The sequence below is a fragment of the Nilaparvata lugens genome, chromosome 4, assembly GCF_014356525.2.
Source record: "Nilaparvata lugens isolate BPH chromosome 4, ASM1435652v1, whole genome shotgun sequence".
Lineage (NCBI taxonomy): Eukaryota > Metazoa > Arthropoda > Insecta > Hemiptera > Delphacidae > Nilaparvata > Nilaparvata lugens.
Genome location: NC_052507.1, coordinates 44,501,621 through 44,522,436, shown reverse-complemented (window position 1 = coordinate 44,522,436; position 20,816 = coordinate 44,501,621). Strand labels below are relative to the sequence as shown.

General features: G+C 32.8%; 1 protein-coding gene across 1 annotated transcript in view; it reads right to left on the bottom strand.

The window, feature by feature from the left end:
• Positions 1 to 20,816, bottom strand: part of LOC111061238 (WD repeat-containing protein 43) — a 51,197-nt gene that overhangs the window by 22,268 nt on the left and 8,113 nt on the right. The window contains exons 2-3 of the mRNA XM_039427525.1: positions 15,796 to 16,031; positions 15,227 to 15,457 (exon numbers count right to left, since the gene is read on the bottom strand). Coding sequence (XP_039283459.1) covers positions 15,227 to 15,457; positions 15,796 to 16,031 — 467 coding nt within the window. The remainder of the gene's footprint in view (positions 1 to 15,226; positions 15,458 to 15,795; positions 16,032 to 20,816) is intronic.

Below are 20,816 nucleotides of genomic sequence, written 5' to 3'. Positions count from 1 at the left end.
TTCTGAAACCGATGTTACAGCTAGCTTATCGGTTAAATTCAGAGATGAATTGATTAGAGAGGTTCAGCTTGCGATATCCGCCGAAATTAATCAATTTATGGAGGAAATGAAGGACCTTCGTAAGTCGGTGGACTTTTTTTCGTCGAAGATAGATGAATACAATCTATCAATAGAGAAATATAAGGCTGATAATGTGAAAATCTCTAAGGAAAATGCTTTCATGAAAGAGAAATTAGTTGATTTAGAGGCACAATTGTAAGAATTGCAACAGTACACGAGATCAAACAATTTGGAAATTCATGGAATTCCTGTTACTATGAAGAAAATTTAAATGCGATTCTCCATGATGTGGCCAAAAGTCTTCAGATTAGGTACAATGATGCGGAAATTGATATCGCCTATAGACTACCGGCAAAGAAAGGGAAAGAACAACCAATAGTTGTCAGATTTATTAACAGAACCACAAAAAACCAATGGTTATTGAGCTACAGAAATTTTCTTAAGGATTTGAGAGAGAAAGCAAACAATGAAAGAGAAAGGGGCATTGTGCAAACCCAGTTTAAAACTACTCATATAAACAGAAACTTGAAAGATGGTCCAGTGTATATAAATGAAAATCTCTCTCCATATTTTAAAGAGCTCTTGTACAGCATGAAAAATTTTGCTAAAAAGCACAACTTCAAGTTCACATGGTTCAGAAACGGAAGAATTTTCAACAGGAAAAATGAAGATACAAGACCCGAGCGGACCTGGACTACTTGGAGTTGAAGGGAAAGGATGGAAATCAACACTCAGTACCCGTGGACCACAACGCATAGGATCGACACAAAGGAGACTGATTTTTTATTTACTTGAAAACTCTTTTCTTTTTATATGACTAACATAGTAGAAGACCTGTTTTCATTGTATGATAGAGAAAATAATAAAACAAATGAGATAGACGATTATATCAACTACATACCGAATGTTGAGGATGGTGAGGTACACTTTTTGAATATACTCAATGAATATCCGTAGTTCAAGTAAACATTTCGATGAATTCCTATGCACTCTTGAAAATAATAAAACTAAACACGACAACTTCTACCAACATCATAAATATGCTACAAGAAGTGCCCTACGGCTACAGTCAGGACTGCCCAGGAACCTTCGCTCAGTGTGTGACAGGAACGTCTCATACCTAATACATATCATTCTGAGAAATTGCCCTACAGAAATAAATAACCCTTTAGGTTATTCTGTATCACAATATAAAAGAACCCTGGCTGAATGGCTATCTGGTCTAAGCCAGGGGGATTGCGGGCGTCTGCTTCGATCTGTTTATGTTTGACGTATCCTTGTGTGAATTGGATGGCTTTATGCACGGGGGAGCATTTTAATTAAAACTAAAAAAAATTGATAAATAAAAAATAATAGCCTAAAAAACCGCACATTCTATCAAGGCTTAGTTCATAATCATAAACTTTGAGGTAAACTTTCTCAGTTGCATCATCTGTCGCTGGGTTCCGTTATGCATGAGGCTGTCCAGTTGGACCTGCACATAGATTATAATTATAGTTTCTTTAAAAAAAAAAATTCTTAAACCTCAGTGAGTCCTTTAGCAGCTATCGTAGTGACTCCTGTAGTTCTCCTTCTCTTCTGTTATCCTCATCCTCGCGCGCTTGTGTGTGTAGGTGTGTGTCTGTGTGTGAATTATTGAATTTTAATTTACTAATTTTGTTTAAAGATGGAATTATATAATATGTGGATGGTTCTTATAATCATTGGTACTGAGTTATTATTATTATAAATCAATAAATTCAACTACATTGATTTATAACAAGCTGTTTTTTTTATTAGGTAAGATTCGATGTATTCTCTTCTTTTTATTTTTGCTATAGTAACGTTTCTATTATTGTATTACTTTATGATTGGCTACCTACTGTAACATCGACCCAAATACAGACCTTAGAGGTCCATATGGGCGATTATTGAAGTGATTGTAATACTTGTTTTGTTTTTTTTTTAATAAAAAATTTGAATTTGAATAATATTACTTACTGAAACTTGGTGTAATGAAAACACACCCTTTATGTACAATATACCAGGATATAAGGTTTGTGGATAAGAGAGGTAGTATGGATAAGTGTAATGGCTTATGCACATATATAAATGAATCTCTGAGCTATAATGTAGTGGATTGTGATATTAGGGAGGGTAATTCTATTTGTATTGAAGTTGACACTCACAGCGGTAAATTTTTAAAAATCATAGGTGTTTATAGATCTCCAAATGGAAATGTGTCCAACTATTTAGAAAGTGTTGAGAAGTATTTAACCAATATTCCAAACGATGTTGATGTTTGTTTTGCAGGAGATATAAATATAAACATATGCGTGAATAATAAAATAACTCATGAATATTTAGATATAATGAATAGTAATGGATATAAACCTTATATAACTGGCTACACTAGAGTAACTGATAAGTCTGAAACCTGCCTAGATAATATTTCCCTCAAAAGTACAGATGAAAACATCAAATATAGGACAGGAAATATATTAAAGACTAATATTACTGACCACTTCTCAGTTTCACTCAATCTAGGATATGTAGGTAACATAAACAAACACAAAAATCACAAAATTACTTCTAAAAAAATAAACTACGATAAACTTAAAGAATTGCTATCTCAGGACAACTTATTCACCGACTTCAAGAATGAAAATATTGGAGTAAACCAGATGGTAACTTGCTTTGTTGATACACTAAATCGATTTATTAATATTTCCTCTAATGAGATGCATATACCACACAAGGAAAACCCCATAAAACCATGGATTACTCCAGGGTTAATTAATGCCATTAATAAAAAAGATAAACATCAATAAACTTTATAAAAACATTTAGATCACAAATAAGACATCTTAAATTTCAAGTATTTAGAAAAATTTCAACAGCAAACACTCCAAACATTAGCCAGCCTTATACACTCTTGATAGAAACGCCTGAGAGAGACACCTGGGATAAGTGCCTAGAGCTTCAAAGCATAAACACGTCATCAATAATTGTCAACTAGCAAAGAACACAAGTCCACAAACATTATATCTATTGTTTTCAATAAAACTTTATTTCAAAACTGTTTTGAAATGTTATTTACCCTTTACGTTGTTTAGAATTATTTATTAAGAAATAGAATTTTGTCAAAGTAAGTTGTCCAACATTTGAGTAGCTGATCAATTTTTGGTGAAAAGTCAAGTCCACATATCAATTACACCAATATTTGCTATAAAGTTTTATTAATATTTTGAAAATCAAATTGAAGATTCGATTTTAATCGAGAAAAATTTAATATCACAAATAGATAATATCACAGACGTAAAAAAATTTACTGTTTGAGAATTTAAAGAAAATTTCCATTGAACAAATGGAAATTGTTATTTTTAAATTTTAGAACAGGAACAATTTTTTCTACAAAAACAATACATGACATCCTATAATTAAAAATTATTATAAAAATTCATCAATAGCATTTTTTATACATTTCCAAACAATATTTCAAAGTGTAGAATATCAAAATTATTTTTTTTTAACTTTATGATTCAAGTAAATTATTTCAACAGAAAATTTAATATACATAAGAATACCTAGTTCTTGAAATTTTAAATAAGTTTAGTAGATAGAAAAATTCAATTGTTATTGCATAAAAATTTAGTATTTTGAACAGAATTTTTAAATGAATTGATGAATTGTTACATTTAATTTTCATATAAAATTGCAATAAATTAAAAATGTCCATTTCTTTCACTGTTGATGCAGTTGATTTTTATTGATGCGAGTTTTGAAAACAGTCCGTTAAGGCACTCAGTATGAATTTCAGTTAAGTGTGACTCCAGTGTTGGGCTGATCTGAATACACGTAGCGTTGGACTGATCTGAATACACGTAGCGTTGGGCTGATCTGCATACACGAGACATCTATTAGAATGGCCTCACGCTTGTAGTAGACTGATGCATACCAAGCTCGATACAGGTGACATCTGTTAGCATTGCCTCATGCTTGTAGTAGACGGGTACATGCCAAGCTCACTCAAAGTCATGTAAATTGTGTATCATACATACAGTGTACATTTCAGAATGAAATGACAATGTAGAATTTTTTGGAAAAGAGAGACGCTGCGTACAGGATTAATTTAGGTGAGGATTAACTTAGGTGAGGATTAACTTAGGTAGGGTTAGGTTTTTTGATATTTTCAGCTTTCAAGGTTTAGAGTTCAGCATACAGGATTAATTTAGGTAGGATTTTTTGTTTTGAATCAGTTTCTTTCATGATACTGTGACCGTTATTTGAGTTTAAAGTAGCAAACTTGGACATGGATGGCAATTATCTCCAGGTAATATAGTAGTGCAGAAGTTTGAGTTGCATAGTCAGCAATAGGCGTAGGCATTGGCGTCAGCATTGGCGTCGGCATTGGCATCGGCATTAGCGTAAGCATTGGCGTTGGCATTGGCATGAGCATTGGTGATTGCATTGGCGTTGGCATTGGCGTCAGCATTGGCGTCGGCATTCATTAATGAGTCACACCAGTTCGAAAATCACCCAAATGTTCTTAACACTCTTCATGGCATTCACTTGTTTTGTAGATCTCGAGATTCATGCGATAATTATTTTGAAGTTAACGTCCACGCTGTACCTGTTATTCTAATATGCTTATAAACTAAAAAGAAAAATTTGATTAGGCTACAAATACAATCTAATGCACTTAAAAATTATTTAAAAGTATGTAATCAGCAAAAAATGAAATTTATTGTGAACATCTTATTATACAGTCAGCAACTTATAAATTTTGAAGTTTCCTCAAACTCAATAGAGACATAAATTACAAAAATTTTAATAAAGTAATAATTTCATTTCTATTTATTCACTGTTCAAATAACAAAATTTAATCTATTCTTAAAAATTTAGAGCATAATGAAATACATGTTACATTAATGTTATAACATCCTGTATCATCAAAATTGCAAAAAACATCAGATCATCACAACAAAAAATAATTTCAATACATACTTCAACATATTCAGACAATTGGTCTTCCACTAAAAATCATTTCATAATACCATATATCTGCATTTCATTATCATTCAATATAACATTTCAAATATATAGTATTTCACATTTATGATTTATCATTCAGTATAACATTTCAAATTTGATTTATGTTTCATTTAGGATCTCAAAGTTATTTATGTAGACAGATTTATAAAATTTTCATTTTAATTTTGTTCAAATGATTTATAAAAAGCAAAATATTTAATATTATTAACCATCGTTTGTTGGATACTATAGTTTATTTCTACTTTTGAATGTTCTAAACACAAACTACATTTCATGACAAAACTTTACTTCTAATAATTAAACAAAAAAAAATCATTCAAACATCAATAATATTTTGCTTCAATGGCCATCAATATTCATAAGTAATCATTTGCATTTATGGCAATCAACACAATTAATCATTATTTTGCATCTATGGCAATCAACATAAGTAATCAACACAAAAAAATATTATCTAATTACTGCCTCATTCCCTTGCCATCATTTTTCTAAAATGATTCATCTTACCACATTTATTACAGCTTTTACCAGACGCTAGGCAGCTCCTACCTTCTACATGCTGCATTCCGCAATAGCCGCATACAATCTTCTGATATGAGTTTATTTTCCTTTTATCATACTTGGAAACTGGGTGCACTTCATCTCGAGACTTTTATACATTTATTGACTTCTCATGTTTTTCACCTACTTCAATACTCCGACAATATAAATTATTTTCTCTAACCGAGCGTTGTCTCGCAACACACGTTGTTGCATTTCTTTCAACCTTAACCCCAATGCAATCATAGCTTTCAATAACTTATTCTCTTGCTCTCCAAATTCGCATCTTGTCACTAGCCCCTTCAAAGTTGCATAGAATGAATTAAATGATTGACCTTCCTCTTGTTTGCAAGCTATGAAATTGTATACATTCATGATCTCATTCTTTTTTGGTAAACAATAGCTCTCTAATATTTTTAATATTGATTTTACCGTTTCTGGCTCATTCACATCTTGTAACGATTCATACAAAATCAAAGCTTCATTGGCTAACAAGTTCTTCAATCTTGCAACTTGAATTTGGTTGAATTTTTTATTTGTCTCAGTCGCTATAAAATAATTTACGATATTTTTCCTGAATAGTTTGAAATTTTGTGAGACATTTTCCCCGTTGCATACTAACGGTTCTGGCTTGTTGAAATCCATGATCGTCTTTTAAGAAAAAAAAAAAAAATATGATAATTACCCAATTTTATTACTTACTCAATCCTGTCGTTATCATTCTCCTTTTCTGTTCAATTCCTTGACTGTGCCATGTTTAAATATCTTAATAAATTCTTAGCCATTTGGAGCAACCATCTTTATTTACGTAGATAACAAACTAAACTCAGTAAACAACTTATTATATTATCAAACAGTTATCATGTGATTAAGTAACATCACATGATATACAAAAACTTTGTCACCTATAAATTTGGGAGAAAAATAGCACAAGGACTACCTTATTATTTTATCTACCAATGTTATTACATTAGTGTCATTTGCATTGTAAATAAATAAGTAAAAATTTGGCAAACAATGTAAATTGACGTAATTTACTGAATAGATGAAAACAAATTTAACACTTGTAGCTTCCAAGGTTTATAAAACCAGGTCATGACACGATCCCGTGATGCTTTGCAAAATCGCCATTTTGTGTTACTCTAGTTTCTATAGACCTTGGTAGCTATTTGAGAAATCGGCTAAATCCCCTACATACGTTTTATTGAAGTTCTACTGAATAGTTTTGTAATGTTTTTACAATTAGATTTTAAATTGTTGATTTCAAAGTGTGTTTTTTTTTGCATTTAGCATGCATAACGTTGCATTTTTTATGTAGAGATTTCTATTCTTGAAAATACATAGCCTAATATTGATGTAGGTTCAACTTTGTTCAACTTCAAGAATTTGGAAGGGCAGACAGCAAGGTGGATGCAACGATTACATGAATATAACTCTATTATAAAACATCGAAGATGCAAAGTACATGGTAATGCTGATGCGCTGTCAAGGAGAGCATGTCTTCAGGACTGTAAATATTGTGAGAAAATTTAAAGTAAACAATCTCTGATAGTGAATGCAATTAGAATAGAGTCTGACGATTATTGGAGTGATGCAATGCTCAGGAAAGACCAGATCAACGACAGCAACATTGGAGACTTGGTTACTTTGAAAGAAGAGGGTAAGCGACCAGCTTGGGCTGAAATTTCACATAGAAGTGCTATCTACAAGAGCTATTGGGCCCAGTGGGATTCTTTGCAGGTTGTTAATGAAGTACTGTTTCGGAAATGGGAATCGGCAGATGGTCTTTCTATGGTTCTACAAAAAGTCATACCCGATAGAAGGGTACCAGAGGTCTTAGAAGAGATTCATGGTGGAGCTTCTGGTGGTCATTTTGGAACTAATAAGATGCTAGAGAAGATACGGCAGCGCTTCTATTGGGTCAATTCTAGAGCAGATATAGAGTTGTGGTATCGGCGCTGTGATACCTGTGCTGCAAGTAAAGGACCAGGGAAAAGGTTCAAAGGAAAGATGCAAAGATATGATGTGGGATCCCCTTTTGAAAGAATTGCTGTGGATATAGCCGGTCCGTTTCCAGTGACTACTAAAGTTATTAATAAATATATGTTGGTGATTATTGATTACTTCACAAAGTGGCCAGAATTATACCCCATTGCAAATCAAGAGGCCCAAACCGTTGCCAGAATGATAATAGATAATTGGATAAGTCGATTTGGAGTGCCATTAGAATTACATAGTGATCAAGGCAGAAATTTTGAATCAAATGTTTTTCAAGACGTTTGCAAATTGTTAGGGATAAAAAAAACACATACAACCCCACTTCATCCACAATCCAATGGGATGGTAGAGCGTCTTAATAAGACATTAGGAGAGTTTCTACGAAAATCAGTTTCATCAGATCAGAAAAATTGGGATATGAAACTTCCTTTATTTTTACTGGCTTACCGCTCAGCCGTACACCGAGCACTGGTTGGAATCTAGTAGAAATGCTTTATGGGAGGGAGATTCGACTCCCTGGAGATTTAATGTTTGGTAGACCACCAGATCAACAAAAGAATCGGATGGGATACATTGCTGATTTGGAAAATCATCTTTCAACAATTCATGAAATCGCCAGAAAACATCTAAATTTGTACAGTACTAATCTAAAAATAAAGTATGATTTGGCAGCATCAGAAACAAAACTTGAAGAAGGGAAACTCGTTTGGCTATATAACCCAAAGCGAATTAGAGGAGTTTGCTCAAAATTATAAAGAGCATGGGAAGGCCCATACTACATTGTGAAGAGAATAAATGATGTAGTGTACAGGATTAAGAAAACTGAAGGGAGAACCAAACCAAAGGTTGCACACATTAATCGTCTAGCACCTTATCAGGGAAATCTGGATGTTGGAGACCAACATCCCCAAGGGGGGGATAGTGATGTAGGCAAACCCCAAGGATAGGGTATAGCAGGTTGCCTCGATCGCGTTTACATACGCGCATGAGATGGCATGAGCCTACGTCAAACTCCGACCTCTCGGACGACAAACGCCGGCTTTCAATAAGAATTACATACAAAACACCGCGTCAAATATCAATTCCTCACATAAAAACCGCTGTATTGATAAAATATAAATATGCGATTCAATTCAGAAAGAGACAAGCTTCACATCAATGTGTATTTTGAAAACATTAATTTATTTCGGAAAGTGTAGAAAGACCTTGAATCGATCACTATATTCAATCGGTAAAACCGATTCATATTTGTGAAAAGGCTGGTAACTTATTTGTTTTGGACTTATTTTAAACAATATAGAAAATGAAGCGAACATATTTAATTTTATGCTGGTCGTCCAATTATACAGAGTGATTCATAATTATGGTAAAATAATTTAATACGTGATAGTAGAGGTAAAATAAGAAAAAAAGTTCCTATAAACATATATCCATCCATAAACGATTAATTAGCGAGCTATACAGGGTGAAAGATTTCGCGCGGAATTCAGTTCCTCTGGTGAAGTACACCGATGCTGAATTGTTTGGGGACTAGTTTTTGAAAAACTTATGCTGGATTCATATGGAAAAATATCTGAAAAATTGAATAAAACTAGTCTGGAATCTGTAGTGTGAGTAGTTTTTGAGAAAAAAGTTGAAATATGCAAAACATTCAAGTAGAAAAACACAGACTTCTACGTTTGATGCCCAATAACTTTCTTTAATGACCAGTAAACAAAACATTTTTCGCAATAAAAATTGTAGAGAATTTAATTCTGAAAAAAATGATGTAAGCTGTGTAAACTAAATTTAAATAAAAGTTGGATAAAATGTATTCTTATGTAGTACATTACACCACAAAATTTGCTGTTTCATGAGGAGAGAACTAAGAACTCATAGGTTGTAGCTGATTGCAAATAGAACATTGGTTTTAAGAACAGCTGTTCCAAAATAGCTGCTTTATTTTGTTTTAAATAAAAAAAATATTTAAAAGAAATTATCAGCTGAAAATTATTTTCAGAAATATTTTAGCTCACTGTTGAACAAAAAAAAAAAACAAACTGTAAGTTAGGCCTACTGTAGCCGCGCTGTGTTTTTTGTTTAATATATTAACCAGTTATTTGTAACCATTCCACTTTGCTTTTGTATTAAGTGTTAACTTTTTAAAAAATGGCAGGTAATCTTAGATATTATTCAAACTCCAAATTAGCTGACATGCATTTAATGTATGGAATGGGACACTTTACATTTTATCCAACTCTTATTCAAATTTAGTTTACTCAGCTCACATCATTCTTTTCAAAATTAAATTCTCTACAATTTTTATTGCGAAAAATTATTTGTTTACTGGTCATTAAAGAAAGTTATTGGGCATCAAACGTAGAAGTCTGTGTTTTTCTACTTAGATTTTTCGCATATTTCAACTTTTTTTCTCAAAAACTACTCACACTACAGCTTCCAGACTAGTTTTATTCGATTTTTCAGATATTTTTCCATATGAATCCAGCATAAGTTTTTGAAAAACTAGTCCCCAAACAATTCAGCATCGGTGTATTTCACCAGTGGAACTGAATTCCGGGCGAAATCTTTCATCCTGTATAGCTCGCTAATTACGCGTTTATTGATATATGTAAATATGTTTATATGAACTTTTTTCTCATTTTTAACTCTACTATCACGTATTAAAATATTTTACCATAATTATGAATCACCCTGTATAAGCCATATCAATTTTTTTATTCATCAATAATGTATCAATAAAATTACAACAATAAGAGCAATTATTATTGTTCTCAGGGTCAGTGAATGCAATGAAATTAATTGTAATAATGATTAAATACTCGAAAGTATCTGCCGATATCAAAAGGAGGAGATGAAAATTCTTTGGTCATTTGATGAGACTGCCGCGGGATCGAATGACGAAGAGAATCCTACTTTTTGTGAAGAGAAAAAAGATTTTTTTTTTAAGATTACGTCCTAAAGACTCCAGTCATGGAGTATAAGACAAGTCATGTTATTACATAATAATTCTAACACTAAGTAGTTCAACCTAGTTTAGGTTTGAAAGGAATTCTTGTACACTATAAAAAGCTCTATCAACTAAATATTTTTTAATTTGTTTTTTGAAAATCTTCAAATCATCATTACTTTTCAAGATTTGAGGTAGCTTGTTATAAAATTTCCTACCAATATAATCTGGTTTTTGTTCAAATAACCTACTATTGTGACCCATTATATGATAATCTGCTCTGTTTCGCGTATTATACTCATGAACATCTGAATTCTGGATCACACCACTCGTTTTCACATGCATTACAACTTCATATACATACAAAGATGGCACAGTTAATAGACCAAGCTTTTTAAATAAAGGCCTACAAGAGTCTAACCTATTCACTTTCTCTATACATCTGAGTGCCTTCTTTTGAATCTTGAACACCCTGTCCATATTTTGTTGAGATGAATTACCCCATACTAAAATAGCATACCTAATATGAGATAGTATAAGTCCATGGTAAGCAGTTAACAGTAGTTTTTTATCATTCAGCCTAGCAAGCTGCAGCAGGACAAATACCCCAGATGATATCTTATTACATATCCTCTCAATGTAAGGATGCCATGTTAATTTCCTGTCCAATAAAATTCCCAAGAATGCTACTTTCTCTTCTTGGTCTAATTCATTTTCCTCTACAAACACATTTATTTCTCTATCCTCAGAGTGATTCATAATTATGGTAAAATAATTTAATACGTGATAGTAGAGGTAAAATAAGAAAAAAAGTTCCTATAAACATATATCCATCCATAAACGATTAATTAGCGAGCTATACAGGGTGAAAGATTTCGCCCGGAATTCAGTTCCTCTCATGAAATACACCGATGCTGAATTGTTTGGGGACTAGTTTTTGAAAAACTTATGCTGGATTCATATGGAAAAATATCTGAAAAATCGAATAAAACTAGTCTGGAAGCTGTAGTGTGAGTAGTTTTTGAGAAAAAAGTTGAAATATGCAAAAAATTCAAGTAGAAAAACACAGACTTCTACGTTTGATGCCCAATAACTTTCTTTAATGACCAGTAAACAAATAATTTTTCGCAATAAAAATTGTAGAGAATTTAATTTTGAAAAGAATGATGTGAGCTGAGTAAACTAAATTTGAATAAGAGTTGGATAAAATGTATTCTTATGTAGTACATTACACCACAAAAAATTGCTGTTTTATGAGGAGAGAACTAATAACTCATAAGTTGTAGCTGATTGCAAATAAAATATTCGGTTTTTTATGAAAAGTTTTTTTAATATGAAAGTAGCATATCTAAATGACATAGAACTTATACCAAAAGACTAGTAGATTATGCCATTAAGCCTGGGAGGAAGCTCGAACAGAAGTAGATGATCTCCTATGATTCCTGCCAAAATGTTTACTGAAAACTGATGTTGTGGAAGATTGGGATTGATGGCATGAGGATTCTCAGCTGCCCAAATATGTAAGTTGTGGACGTTAACGATAGCTGTTCTTGTAAAGTGTGACTCGTCGGTAAATAAAACGGTTGTTAAAAAGTTTGGGTAAACAAGTTTCACTAAAAACCATCGGCAAATACCAGCACGGGGAATACAGTCTCGTGGCAATAGAGTATGAACTTTCTGGAGGTGGTATGGATGTAATTGTTGCTATTTTAGTATCCTTCAAATAATGGATTGATTGACATTAAACTGCACTGACAATTATCTTGTGTTCTTCTCGGGATGTTCATAAATTTCATTAAGAACTTGTTCTTCTAACTCAACAGTCTTAGTAGATCGGGGTCTGCCTGCATAAATGTGCTCTTTGGATATCAAAGAGTCTGTCTCAGACAGACGTTGATGAATAGTGGCAAAAAACCTAAAACTTGGACATACTCGGTTAGGAAAGTTCTCTTGATACAAACGTCTTGCTTCAGTACTATTACAGTAGTGTCCCATTCCATACATTAAATGCATGTCAGCTAATTCGGAGTATGAATAATGTCTAAAATTACCTGCCATTTTTTTAAAAGTTAACACTTAACACAGAAGCAAAGTGAAATGGTTACAAATAACTGGTTAATAGGTTAAACAAAAAACACAGCGCGGCTACAGTAGGCCTAACTTACAGTTTGTTTTTTTTTGTTCAACAGTGAGCTAAAATATTTCTGAAAATAATTTTCAGCTGATAATTTCTTTTAAATATTTTTTTTATTTAAAACAAAATAAAACAGCTGTTTTGGAACAGCTGTTCTTAAAATCAATGTTCTATTTGCAATCAGCTACAACCTATGAGTTCTTAGTTCTCTCCTCATGAAACAGCAAATTTTGTGGTGTAATGTACTACATAAGAATACATTTTATCCAACTTTTATTCAAATTTAGTTTACACAGCTTACATCATTTTTTTTCAGAATTAAATTCTCTACAATTTTTATTGCGAAAAATTATTTTTTTACTGGTCATTAAAGAAAGTTATTGGGCATCAAACGTAGAAGTCTGTGTTTTTCTACTTGAATGTTTTGCATATTTCAACTTTTTTCTCAAAAACTACTCACACTACAGATTCCAGACTAGTTTTATTCAATTTTTCAGATATTTTTCCATATGAATCCAGCATAAGTTTTTCAAAAACTAGTCCCCAAACAATTCAGCATCGGTGTACTTCACCGTTTGATGCCCAATAACTTTCTTTAATGACCAGTAAACAAATCATTTTTCGCAATAAAAATTGTAGAGAATTTAATTCTGAAAAGAATTATGTAAGCTGTGTAAACTAAATTCAAAAAAAAGTTGAATAAAATGTATTCTTATGTAGTACATTACACCACAAAAATTTGCTTTTTTATGAGGAGAGAACTAATAACTCATAAGTTGTAGCTGATTGCAAATAAAATATTCGGTTTTCTATTGAAAGCTTTTTTTATATGAAAGTAGCATATCTAAATGGCATTAAACTTATACTGAAATACTATTAGATTATGCCATAAGGCCTGGAAGGAAGCTCGAACAGAAGTAGATGATCTCCTATGATTCCTGCCCAAATGTTTACTGAAAACTGATGTTGTGGAAGATTAGGATTAATGGCATGAGGATTCTCAGCTGCCCAAATATGTTGGTTGTGGACGTTAACGATAGCTGTTCTTGTAGAGTGTGACTCGTCGGTAAACGGTTGTTAAAAAGTTTGGGTAAACAAGTTTTACTTAAAACCATCGGCAAATTCCAGCACAGGGAATACAGTCTCGTGGCAATAGCGTATGAACTTTCTGGAGGTGGTATGGATGTGATTGTTGCTATTTTAGTATCCTCCAAATTATAGATTGATTGACATTAAACTGCACTGACAATTCTCTTGTGCTCTTCTCTGGATGTTCATAAATTTAATTAAGAACTTGTTCTTCTAACTCAACAGTCATAGTAGATCGGGGTCTGCCTGCATAAATGTGCTCTTTAGATATCAAAGAATCTGTTTCAGACAGACGTTGATGAATAGTGGCAGAAAACCTTGAACTTGGACATACTCGGTTAGGAAAGTTCTCTTGATACAAACGTCTTGCTTCAGTACTATTACAGTAGTGTCCCATTCCATACATTAAATGCATGTCAGCTAATTTGGAGTTTGAATAATATCTAAGATTACCTGCTATTTTTTAAAAAGTTAACACTTAATACAAAAGCAAAGTGGAATGGTTACAAATAACTGGTTAATATATTAAACAAAAAACACAGCGCGGCTACAGTAGGCCTAACTTACAGTTTGTTTTTTTTTATTCAACAGTGAGCTAAAATATTTCTGAAAATAATTTTCAGCTGATAATTTCTTTTAAATATTTTTTTTATTTAAAACAAAATAAAGCAGCTATTTTGGAACAGCTGTTCTTAAAACCAATGTTCTATTTGCAATCAGCTACAACCTATGAGTTCTTAGTTCTCTCCTCATGAAACAGCAAATTTTGTGGTGTAATGTACTACATAAGAATACATTTTATCCAACTTTTATTTAAATTTAGTTTACACAGCTTACATCATTTTTTTCAGAATTAAATTCTCTACAATTTTTATTGCGAAAAATGTTTTGTTTACTGGTCATTAAAGAAAGTTATTGGGCATCAAACGTAGAAGTCTGTGTTTTTCTACTTAGATTTTTTGCATATTTCAACTTTTTTTCTCAAAAACTACTCACACTACAGATTCCAGACTAGTTTTATTCGATTTTTCAGATATTTTTCCATATGAATCCAGCATAAGTTTTTCAAAAACTAGTCCCCAACAATTCAGCATCGGTGTATTTCATGAGAGGAACTGAATTCCGGGCGAAATCTTTCACCCTGTATAGCTCGCTAATGAAGCGTTTATGGATATATGTTTATAAGAACTTTTTTTCTTATTTTTACCTCTACTATCACGTATTAAATTATTTTACCATAATTATGAGTCACCCTGTATATCTATTCAGAATAAGATATAGTCGGTCTTCTATTACACATCTGTAAATTGCATAACCTAACGTGACTGCACAATTCAAGTTAACAGAGAATTGTTACGAGACTGAATATCAACATTATCAATAAAAAATATTTGTGATTTTTGAATTTCTGTAATTAAACTCACCACACATTGATATAACGTTCGTCTCTAGCTGCACTAAACAGATATTGACCTCCAGAAGGTAAGAAGACCATGTCCATCATAACAATGTTGGATTTGTGGCTTTTGAACGAATGCATCATCTCTTTTGTTTCCACATTCCAACATATTATTTCAGTATGTTTGTTGGTGGCGAGTATTTTGTTGTCCTTCGATATGACCAAGTATGAAATGCCTTGACCACTCTTCCATTTGCTACAGAAAAAACATATGCATATAAAATTATTACCAGAAAGCATACTCTCAATAAATTGTGTAATTTCAACAGCCTGTTAGAAGCAGTTTTTTTCAAAATTGCAACACGATCTTATAAATTGTTATTTGTGTTGCAGTTGATTTACAAATTACTATATTTCAAAACTTCAATGTGGGCCTAGGCCTAGCTTATAAGTTTAACATATTTCTTATTCACACGACCCATTCAAACAAGCCTTGGCGCTCTTTCCAGAAAGATAAACTTGCTATTAATCCGCAATATGCAAAAATAACAATCAAACTAGTAATGAAGTTTCTTGTATGCAATGACTTCTCACCTTATTGGTCGCTTTTTCGAAATGTCCCATCTTACAATATCACCATTGGCTGTGGCATAATACAAATCCGTACCAGGTTTAGCATTTACAGCTAGCGCTTTTGATTTGAGGTGTTCTTTGGACGAGGTGTAGAGTACTTTTCCGTTGTCAACGCTGTAGTAGACGATACTGGTTGGAGGAATAAGAACAAGAAGCGACCTTGGTTGTTCCTTGACAGATTTTTTCGCCTTTTTCCACTGAAAAATACAATACTTGAGGTTAGATTTTATTACACAGAATATAAATTATATAAATTAATATCTCAGCAAAACATGTGTGAATACAACCTCAACAAGGTTTTTTGTTATATTCTAACACCGCGCCTGTACAATGCACTGCCTGTTAATATAGAGAACCTGCAGGGTATTGCTTTTACTTACTACACTATTGCTTTTAGAAACAAGATCTGGTTGAAGGGAAATCCATTCTACTCACTGAATAAATATTTTTATACACTCAAGGACAGTATAGTTTAACATACTTTTCGACTTCATCTATTCAGTTCACTGGTAATGGATGTAGGAAGAGGAATTGGAAAATAGAATGTCAGTGAGTTCATGCGTTCAAGTTCAGTTCATATTCATATCGAACTCCAATAAAATTGAAAATTCCAATAGTAGCCCATTACAAATTGAATAGGTACTCTGAAATATTGTTTTGAGAATTAAAGTAATTTTTCACTTCAATTACTTTCATTCGTTTTGTTTTGAAATTTTCAAACTATGAAGCCCTAGAGGTTGAAAAAATCATGTTCTATTTCAATCAGCTAAAATGAAAATATAGTTTCCTCTGGTCATATTGAGTTCTTTTCTTCCCAAATGGAGAGATTTTTCATTTTATAATGTTGGGAAACACAAAGAAAAACTGGAATAACTCGTATACCGACTATAGCGGCTTGGAGCATTATCAGCGACTTATATAAAGCTGCATCGAGTAGTTAATAGTATACGTGCGATCGTAAAGTGATTTATATTAATTTTCGATAGGCTGTTTTCTGTGGTGACTTTAATTTATTCTACTCCACTATGCCAAAGTGCAAAGCATATTCTAACCCAGATGAAAAAGACATGATACAATGTTCTGTTTGCGCGAATAATTTTATTTATTTATTTATTTTATTTATTTTATTCACAATCACAAATCATAATTAAAATCTGTGATTTTAATTATTTCATGTAATTTTCATGCAATCTGTACGCGAATAGGTGATCCGGATAAGTTTAAGAAAATGAGTGCTGCTAACAAAAACTCCTGGAGATGCGATGCATGTGTTCAAAATAAAAACAAAATCGTCGGTTCGCCAGATCCCGATAATGTAACCCTAAATAGCGACACTTCGATACTGAATGCAATTCGTGAACTAAGATCGGAATTAAAATGACATAGCTACAGTTGCTTCAGATCTGGGTCTCAAATTCGATACTCTTTCAAAGTCGTTTGAGGAGGCGTCGCGGGGCTATGACGAACTAAAAGCGGAATGTGTGAATCTCAAAAGTGAAAACGAAAACTTGAAATGTGCCGTGAAAAAACTAGAACTGCAAGTGAGTGACCTGCAACAATATAGCCGAAAAAGTAACTTTGAAATAGTAGGCATTCCTGAAACGAAGGGCGAGGACGTCTACGAGCTGCTTTCCGTACAGGCGAGGTGTCTTCGAGTCGAGTACAATAAAGACGATATTTCAATTGCCCACAGACTTCCAAAATCTAGGAGGACTGGTCTCTCTTCAATTGTGGCCAAATTCATCTCAAGACGAAAAAGAGAATTGTGGATAGCCGCAGGTAAGGCGGCCAAATTGAACGCATCGGATATTCATCAGACATTTCCTAGGGACCTCCAGGTCCCTAAACTCTAATTTAACACCAGAAAATAGAGCCACGCTCTACCATGCCAAGGCGGCTGTGAAAAAAGGCGAGATCGCAGCAGCCTGGCTCACAGGAACCAGCATACAAATAAAAGTGAAGGAGGGAGACAGAAGGATGCGTGTGCAGAATGAAAATCATCTTCTAGAAATAGTGGAATCGAATCAAAACAAAAGTGGCTAATATATCTACTCTGTCCCTCCCTATACATACGAAATTAGGTTTTTGGTTCAACTTTTGGAAAATATGAAAATTTGACTATTTATTTATTCTCTTTAAATTCTAGCCACAAGGTTTTTTGTTGTTGTTTTAAGCAAACTTATTTCCAAATAACTTATACAAATTATAAAATTAAAAAAAAATGTATGAGGATTATGAAATATGTAAGGGATATTTTTATTACTGCTTTTTTATTCGTTTTATTAATTATGTTCTAATATAGTTAAATGGACCACTCACAGAGGAAGTGTTATGAACTAATTATTTATTTGTTCTCTTTAATTCAAGCCATAAGGTTTTAGATGTTTTTCTTTTTTAAGCAAACTTATTTCCAAATCAAAAGTGTACAAATATTTTTTTTCTCTTCGTTTGTTCAATTAATTTTGTTCTAATTTAGTTCAATGGACCATCCACAGAGTATTATTAACATTATTGTTATCATTCACAGAAGTATTATTAATATTATTGAATCCGAAATGTATTTTTTGATACAGTGAAACAGATTGTGAAGCATTTTTTTTATATACAATAAATCGGGATATAATATGGGATACTAAGCTGCTCTATATTTATTTATATCTTAAAATCATGTTCACTTTTTTATAAATTTCAGTAGTTGATTCTAGTTTCCTTATATCACCTTATGTTTTCAGACAAGAGATTTATCGACACTAAAAATTAATTTGTCTGGCAGAAATAAATGTGTATTCTAAAAATGATAATTATATAACGCTTACCATATTGAACAATCCACAAACATATCACTAATTAACACTTAGGATAGTCTAGCAGACATGGAGTTAAAATGATGTATGAATCAAGTTTTCGTAATCAATCTGGATACAGTCATAGGCAATTATGATGTGATTTAAAATGTATATCTCTAGTCTATATTTTGGTATATTTTGTTCAGCCGATAAGCGATGAGTAAGTTAATGATTAGTGTTCCCAATCGTTGCCATGGTCTGTGTTCGAAAATAATAAACATTATCATTATAAGGCCCATTGAAATGGACTGCTTAGTTTTTAACCATATTAAATATATCCACGTTTATCATTACATTACTTATCATGCAATTTACTATTCTGCAATCATATAATCAGTATTGCATGGTTGTTGTTCGAAATACACGGGCAGCGACCTTGGTATTTATCTTTGTATGAGTGAAGTTTGCTTGAAAGTTCGATTGATAAACAGATTATCTTGCTAGCTTACAGTATTTTTATCCTGGCATAATAATATCGATGAAATTCTCTTAGGTTGACTCAAGCACAGACAGTTACATGAACATTGATTACCTATATGCTTATAAGACATGCCACATAGTTATTGAATATTAGGCTACTTATATAAATTTAAATTATTGAATGTTTAAAACTAAAAACTGATAAACTGAAAATAATGGATTGGTTCACTATTTATGGATTACTTATTCCTAAAAATGGATTCTGATATCTATTCCGTTTGGATTGCTCTTCATGTGATCTGTGAAATGTAACAATATTGTTTGTCCTATGTCGTAAGAGACCAGATGGGGAGAGTGGATCCTGTTGTTTTGTCCTGTCATTTTTATTATAATGTGTCTCATAATACTAAAAAATTGTTTTTAAACATATAATAATAAGCATAATCACTATGAGTACAGTAGGAATATAATTTATCATATTTTATTCCTCTACAAGGTCGTTTTAAGCTGTCGTACTCATTGTTACATTCGTACTATCGGAGTCAGGCTGTTCCCATCTGATCTGCTGCGACTTATCTAATTGATGTGTAGATAACAAGTTGAATTGATAACTGCAATAACTGAGTCTTCTACTCGGCGCCCTTAGTCTGTCACTATCACCCATTATTGAACTTTCATCATTTTGTAAACATCTATTTATCTAGGTCGTTTTCTGTGTTATTTCTTTATTTTTTCTATCAATGTGAGAGTGGGTCTAGGGAGGGGCTCTAGGTGCTTCCTGTGGCAGCTTCATGGAAAGTGTATTTATTTATTTTTTGTTTATCCGGGTTATATATATATATATGTATATTTCAACTTAGATGGGACTTGTATTTGGATGGGGCTTCATGGGCGGGTTGGGGGGTACGGGCGGCCGCGTTTTACGAGCAAAGTTTTTTCTTTATTTTTTTTTAATTACAAATTTCTTCCCATTGCTTCTTGCAAATGAAAACCTTATTTACTTATAGTAGATTTGATGTCATTTAGGGATGCTCATCTGGATGATTACAGACGTATTGAATGTAAGTGTTGAGGCTTTTGAGGTGAACAACTTTTTCTCCAATGGTGAAAATGACCTAAAGTTCATATATTTGAATATCAGAAGCTTCAATAAAAATTTCGATAATTACATAACTTATTCGCATGGAAGTAATGTGATATGGGATGTAATCATGCTGGGGGAAACTTGGTTGGGAGACGATACTGCGGGTATTCAATTGGAGGGTTATAGGGCTTTTAAAACGAACAGATGGAGAAACAAGAATAACGGAGTGTTGGTGTATGTAAGGGAGGGAGGGAGTGTGAGTGAATGTAGACAGATGGAGCTGGCCGACGTGTATGGTTTGAGTATAGAATTAACGTATCATGGAAAAAATATAACATTTATTCAAATGCCAATCAATATACAATCACTATCAAACGAAAATCTAAGATAAATGCTGAAAATCACCCCGAAGACTTCTGCTACTGCAGACATTGACAACAGGGTTAACAGCTAGATGGAAATTCGATGAGAACTACTATCCAAAAATTAGTTGCCAGCCCGGGAATCGAACCCGGTACCTCCCAATTGCTAGTCAGGAATGCTTACCCTTACACCAAACCGACAATCTCTGGATAGCAGCGCTCAGTATTTATCAGGGATTTTCGTTTGATAGTGATTGTATATTGATTGGC